Source organism: Desmodus rotundus, chromosome 9 (genome assembly GCF_022682495.2).
Source record: "Desmodus rotundus isolate HL8 chromosome 9, HLdesRot8A.1, whole genome shotgun sequence".
Classification (NCBI taxonomy): Eukaryota; Metazoa; Chordata; class Mammalia; order Chiroptera; family Phyllostomidae; genus Desmodus; species Desmodus rotundus.
Genome location: NC_071395.1, coordinates 41,745,358 through 41,752,702, shown reverse-complemented (window position 1 = coordinate 41,752,702; position 7,345 = coordinate 41,745,358). Strand labels below are relative to the sequence as shown.

The 7,345-nt window shown below is 42.9% G+C and overlaps 1 protein-coding gene across 1 annotated transcript; it reads left to right on the top strand.

Annotated features, from left to right (window-relative positions):
* Positions 1 to 1,029: 1,029 nt before the first annotated feature.
* Positions 1,030 to 5,301, top strand: LOC128779221 (olfactory receptor 7E178-like). Its single transcript, XM_053911227.1, has 2 exons — positions 1,030 to 1,183; positions 4,376 to 5,301. Exons 1-2 carry the CDS (start codon positions 1,063 to 1,065, stop codon positions 5,299 to 5,301), a joined length of 1,047 nt encoding a protein of 348 aa, XP_053767202.1. The 5' UTR covers positions 1,030 to 1,062.
* The last annotated feature ends 2,044 nt before the right edge of the window (positions 5,302 to 7,345 follow it).

Genomic DNA, 7,345 nt, shown 5'->3' with positions numbered 1-7,345 from the left:
CATGTGGAATTCAATGAACAAAATAAACTAACAAACAAACTGTGAACAGAGTCACAGACACCGAGAATGAATGGACAGCTGCCAGAGGAGAAAGGGTGTAGGGGGGCTGGGTTAAAATGGTAAAGGGATTAAGCAAGGAAAAAATCCATAGAGATGCAGACAACAGTATGGTGGCTACCAGAGGGAAAAGGAGTGGAGCAGGTAGAAGAGGGTAAATGGGGGATGGATGGGGATGGGAGGAACCTTGGTGCCTGCTGGTGAACATGCAATACAATATACAGATGATATAATGTGGAATTTTATGCCTGAGAGCTAATAATTTTATTAACCCATGTCACCCCAATAAATTAAATTAAAAAAAGATGACATGACTGCAGCCCTACATCTAGAACACAGACGTCCAGAAACACCCTGTAGGATTTATGAAAATTGCCATTTGGCATATCAAAATAGATGGTTGTCTAATGTATAACAAACATAAATTCTATGCAAAAAGTAGGACTGTGACTGCCTTTCAAAATAGCAACAAGAACAAGAACACATCTCTTAACACATAAAATCCCAAATCCCAAAGCAGACTACAGAAGAAAAAGAGAAAGTCTCTTCTTGGAGATGCAAATCTTAAATGAGAAAATGGAAATTATATCGTATTCTTGGGAGAGACAACATAATTATCTTCACATAGAATGATCAATCCAATTAACAAGCAGACATACAAGTCAGACATTGCTTTTCTTAATAAAAAGGAACTTGTCTGAATTTGTAAAATTCCTGCAACTTGGAAGTCAGAAGTGAGGAGTATAGGGGAGCTTCTGCCTGAGAAGAGGAAGGGCCAAGCCATTGAAGGTATCTTCCATTTTCCTCTTCTGTTAATAATAGCAAGTCCTCAGAGACTCAGATGACACAGACCGATTTGGCTAATTATGAACTCTGAGCATTGAGCTCCCAAGTCCATGCAAGAATAGATCATCAGCTTCGCCGCCAGCCCTTGAAGTTCCCGTCTCAGCCCAGTGGGCTTCACATCTTAGTTTTCTCATCTCATATCACTGCATCAGGAGGCCCATGACGAACGCGGCCATACTGCCAGCCCTGGGAACAGAGCCTGAACCTCCAGTGCCCACGCAGGGCAGGGGCAGTGGATTCTCACTGCCTGGTTCTACTCCAGCAGAGACAGAACAGCCCAGTGAGTACTATGGGGATGATGGATGGAGAAGGGGCATTTTCTCTTTTGTCATTCAGACAAATAGGAGAGTTGGGGAAACAGATGGGAGGGCACCAACAAGGAAAGTTTCAGATATTTTGGTCCTTGCACAGGCAGATTCTGAATCCGTGGAGGGAAACAAGGGTCCACTTCATTTCTGATCCTCCAGGACCTACACTCTGCTCGGCAGAGAAGAACAATCTCTGATAAACATTGAACAGGCTCTGCCTTGGATCTCAGAGGCAGAGAGTAGGCGATGTTGCTTCCACACAGCAGGTGCTGTCCTCCCGTGCTTTCAGTCTTCCAGCAGTGTCTCGTAGGACTAGACGGGAGATACAACTGTTCCTGCATGTATCAATGGCAGCGATTTTCTAAGAAACCTATCCATTTTCATTAGTAGAATCTACAACACTTAAACATAAAGAAAAACTGTGCTGAATTTCTAAATAGGAAAAAAATAAAAAAATAAGGAAAAAAGTAAGAGAAGTAAGTCTTACTGTGTGGACTGAGACACGTTAGGATTTCCACTCACTCCATGAACGAATTACCTGGGACCTGATAGGCTTCCTCCCCTCGCTGCGATCTGATGGAATAATATGTCATTACACCTTTCTCACGACAGTTTTCATCAACAAGCCCACTATTTCAATGTCATTTCAGAAGCATGACTGAACATTTCTTGAGGGCAAACCTCTGTTAGGTGCCACACATTTCCCAGAGGTGGGTGTTATTCTCCCATTTCTATGTAAGAGATACCTGCCCAGAGGGGTGGAGAGATCACACACACTTCACATTGAGTGGATGACAGCTGGGGGACTCAGTCCCTGATTACTACCCAGGTCTCTGTCCCCTCCACCACAGCACAACAATGGTTTCTTTCCAATCCTGCCTCATCCTCAGATGAGCAAACAGGGGCTCAACCACCAATTCCTTCTCTTGGGATTGGGCGAGTTCACCTGTGAATTAGCAAAATGGGCCCAGTGGTTTGCAGGGACCTTTACTGAATGAGTGTGTGGATACTACTAGGGGTTTCTATGAATAGTAACACCTGTGTGAGCACATTTTGTAAAGCTGAGATATGGAAACACCGTTCCCCATACGAGATGGGAACTTTGATGTGGCTATACCATGAAAAGACTACTGCTAATCAGACGTCAGGGAACTTGATGATTTCATCCCTTGGCAATTGTTTTTGTCTCATTTTTCTATTGGGAACATAAATAGGTAATTAATAGTAAAATTGCACATGTATCAATGTTTTTACACCTCAAATCTTTTATGCCTATGTCCTTAAGAAATTCTCGCTCTTGTGATATGAGAAGGGCATAAGAATTTTCTTACCACTGTCTCATAAAAAAATTGAAGAATTAAATGAAGTTTAACCCACAGGTAATATTATGCATCATTTAAAGAGCTGCAATAGATGTATGCATATCACAGAGAGACTTAAAACACCATGCTGTGGTCAATGAGACTCAGGGAACAGGATGTGTAGTATGTGGGCATATAGGTAAGTTTTTAAAAAAATACTGTGAATGCATAACTCACTACTAATATTATAAAAATATTGTGAGGAAAACGCATCCACCAGATTCATGACAGTTTTGCCTTTGGACAACTGAAGTGCAGGGAAGTTCGTGCAGGGATAGGAAAAACCCCTCAAGTTTTATCAGTAATAAATATAAGTTCTACAGCATGCATTATTACATATTTATAGTTTAATATGGGAAGTGGGTAAAATGATATGGAGAAGAATTCATAACTTTAATACAATGTTTATTCATTGTCTGAGAATGGTTCTCTGCTCTAGCTTTATGATAGTATGCCCAAAAGACTTATGTGTAGAAATTCTGATTTAATTGGCTCCAGGTTATGGCCAGCCCATCACTAAATATTTTTTATTATCTTTTTATTTTATTGTATTTTTTCCATCATCATTTAACCCCCCTGGAACCCTCTTCCACCTACACCCACTCACCCCTACCACCATCACCAGAATGTTGTCTGTGCCCATAAATTCCAGGTGTGGAATTGCGAAGAAAGGCAATCCCTCTCTCAGGAAGAATTGACTTGAAAAACATTTAAGCTGGCTAAGGAGGCCCACTTAGGTTTAAGGCCTGGCTTTGGTTCTCAGTTTCTCAACTGTTCATTGGAGGGTTGGATTTGATGGGAAATCAACTTTCACCAATGTTTGTGGTTAGAGACAAATTTAAGAAATTTTACACAGCCAGGACAAACAGAAACAGTAAAATGGAACCTCAAGAGCAAATGTTTCTCTGAGATTGTGTATCACTGACAGAAAATAAGCTTTCACAAAAGAAAAGTGAGTACAGAGTATTCATGAAAGTGAATTACTATTTAATCATTGGTGCACTGTAAACTAACACCATCTTTAGGATTAGAGGTGCTGTATGGTTTTGTGCATTTAACAAAGACATATTTTGCAAAAGGTGAAGTCCACTAAGGCCAAAAATATACATATCTGAGTTACAGTTGAAGGACTGACTTTGACCAGATAACCCACACACTTGAGGGAACACTTATCTCCATGGAAGATGGATGTCCTAAATCCAAGTATAGATGAAAACCCTTGAAGATAATTGCCATACAAAAACATACCTGCTTATGAACACTTTAAGTTAGAGTACAGAAATGTGGTTTTAGCTCTTCAAGACTACATTGTAAATTAAGGGAATTTGTGGGACTGCACCTGAGTGAGATAAAGTACATTCAACTGCTTCTGAGCATCTTCCAATTAAGATGATTTTTGCTTAGGGAACAATATGTCCCATTCCATATTTTTACTTCCAAAGTAGAAGGCTGGCATTTTGCTCTGTTGATGGGATTTTTTAATCTCAAGTGTCTTTTCTTCTCTAATATTCTTTGAGCCAGGGTCTCTAAAGTGGGTGTTTATAGAAACAGGTAAACAGCCCAGACATCCATAAGGAAGGAGTTCTGAAAGAGTTGACAACTGAGAAATGTTGCTGAAGGTTAAGGGGTGGTGGTGGGAGGTCTCAAGCTCCAGTGTAAGTACTTTATTTATGAATAAATAAATAAATAATTACTTTATTTGTGAATAAATAAATAAAGTTGAATGCAATAAATGGATGTGTCTACCCTTGTTTCGTGTATTCAACACTCTCTTCTTTCTCAAACTGCATCCTATCTGCATAGTACCACAGAATCGAACAGATGACTCCCAATTCTTCCTCCTGGGACTGTCAGATGATCCAGAGCTGCAGCCTCTTCTGTTTGGGCTGTTCCTGGCCATGTACCTGGTGACCATGCTGGGGAACCTGCTCATCATCCTGGTCGTCATCTCTGACTCCCACCTCCACACACCTATGTACTTCTTCCTTTCCAATTTGTCCCTGGGTGATATCAGTTTCAGCAGCACTATGGTTCCCAAGATGCTGGTGAACCTCCAGACATACAGCAAATCCATCACCTACGCAGGCTGCCTAACTCAGGTCACGTTTTTTTCTCTGTTTGCAAGTTTGGACAGTCTACTTCTGGCTGTGATGGCTTATGACCGGTTGGTGGCCATTTGTCAGCCTCTACACTACCTGGTCATCATGAACCCCCGCCTCTGTGGCTTGTGTGTCCTGCTGTCATTTTTCTTCAGCCTTTTGGACTCCCAGCTGCACTACTTGATGGTGTCACAACTTACCTTTTGTGCAGATGTGGAAATTCCTCATTTTTTTTGTCACCCTTCTCATCTCCTCAACCTTGCTTGTTCTGACACCTCCACCAATAACATAATGACCTATTTTATTGGGGTCGTCTTTGGTGGTGTTCCACTCTCAGGGATCCTTTTTTCTTACACTCGAATTGTTTCCTCCATTGTGAGAGTCCCATCATCAGGGGGCAAGTATAAGGCCTTCTCCACCTGTGGGTCTCACCTGTCAGTTGTTTGCTTATTTTATGGAACAGGCCTTGGGGTGTACTTCAGTTCTGCTGTGTCATCCTCCCTGAGGAAGGGTGCAGTGGCCTCGGTGGTGTACACTCTGGTCACCCCCATGCTGAACCCCTTCATCTACAGCCTGAGGAACAGAGACATCAAGAGTGCCCTATGGAGGGTGATCAGAAGAATAGCCTAGTTTTATACCTATGTATCCTTTTTTGGCTCATAGACTGGAAATAGTAGCAAAATCAAACATGTACACGAAGAAATTCTGAATTCACAGTCTCATAGGGTATTTTTACCCATGTGGATCTGCTTTCTGTTTACTCAGTTTTTCCTCTTTTTCTTTTTTTCAGTTTTTCCTTTTGGCACAGTTGTAATTAATTCCAAGGTCATTTTGACTCTGTACATCAGTCAGAGTCCCTCCAGGATTATGCAAAGCCCGTCAGTATACCCTTCTTGCTTTCCTGTACATTACCCAGGACTCTTGGTCCTGAGCTGTCTTTTTTTTTTTTTTTTTTTTTTAATTTTATTTTTTAATATATTTATTGATTATGCTATTACAGTTGTCCCATTTCCCCCCCCACTCCACTCCATCCTGCCCACCTCCCTCCCTCCCACATTCCCCCCCTATAGTTCATGTCCATAGGTCATACTTATAAGTTCTTTGGCTTCTACATTTCCTACACTATTTTTACCCTCCCCCTGTCTATTTTCCACCTATCATCTATGCTACTTATTCTCTGTACCTTTCCCCCCCTCTCCCCCTCCCACTCCCCTATTGACAATCCTCATGTTCTAGTTGTTTGCCTAGTTTGCTCTCGTTTTTGTTTTATGTGTGGCCGTTAATAACTGTGAGTTTGCTGTCATTTTTACTGTTCCTATTTTTTATCTTCTTTTTCTTAGGTAACTCCCTTTAACATTTCATATAATAAGGGCTTGGTGATGATGAGCTTCTTTAACTTGACCTTATCTGAGAAGCACTTTATCTTCCCTTCCATTCTAAGTGATAGCTTTGCTGGATACAGTAATCTTGGATGTAGGTCCTTGCGTTTAATCTTGGGTAATGTAATTATGATGTGCCTTGGCGTGTTCCTCCTTGGGTCCAGCTTCTTTGGGACTCTCTGAGCTTCCTGGACTTCCCGGAAGTCTATTTCCTTTGCCAGATTAGGGAAGTTCTCCTTCATTATTTGTTCAAATAAGTTTTCAATTTTTTGTTCTTCCTCTTCTCCTTCTGGCACCCCTATAATTCGGATGTTGGAACGTTTCAAGGCGTCTGGGAGGTTCCTAAGCCTCTCCTCATTTTTCCAAGTTCTTGTTTCTTCATTCTTTTCTGGTTGGATGTTTGTTTCTTCCTTCTGGTCCACACCATTGATTTGAGTCCCAGTTTCCTTCTCATCACTATTGGTTCCCTGTACATTTTCCTTTGTTTCTCTTAGCATAGGCTTCATTTTTTCATCTGTTTTTCGAATAGATTCAACCAAGTCTGTGAGCATATTGATAACCAGTGCTTTGAACTGTGCATCCGATAGGTTGGCTATCTCTTCGTCGCTTAGTTGTATTTTTTCTGGAGCTTTGAAGTGTTCTGTCATTTGGGCCATTTTTTTTTTGTTTGTCTGTCTTGGCGCGTCTGTTACTTTAAGGGGCGGAGCCTTAGGTATTCACCGGGGCGGGGTAATGCTGGTCACTGCGCTGTGATGCTGTACGTAGGGGAGGGGCCGAGTGGGAGCAATGGCGCCCGTCTCACTCTCCTCCGGCTTTCAAACCTTCACTCCGATACCCACAATCAAACTGGGCCACTCTGGTGCTGGTTCCCGAGTAAGTGGGCCTGTGCACACTCTAGGCCCCTGTGGGTCTCTCCAACAACCTCTCCTGTGAGGCTGGGAGTCTCTCCTGCTGCCGCCCCAAGCCCCAAGGGCGTTTTCAATCAGAGGTTTGAGGCTCCACTTCCCTGAGCTGGAGCCCTGGGTTACACCGTCTTCTTCGCTGCCCACAGTTTGTCCGGTTTATCTGTGGGCGAATGTGGTGCCGCGGGGTGTTACCCGCCACTCTGCCTGCCCCACTCTCCGCCACTCTGAGTCCGGCCCTCTGGGTTTATCTGTGCAAATGTGGGGCCACAGGGTCTGCTAGTGCTCAGACTGCCTGAGCCATTTTTCCCACACTCCGCCAGTCTCAGTCCCGCCACAGCCACGCGAGTCCTCTCCACCCCGGTGCCCGTCTCCGCCCCTCCTACCGGTCTG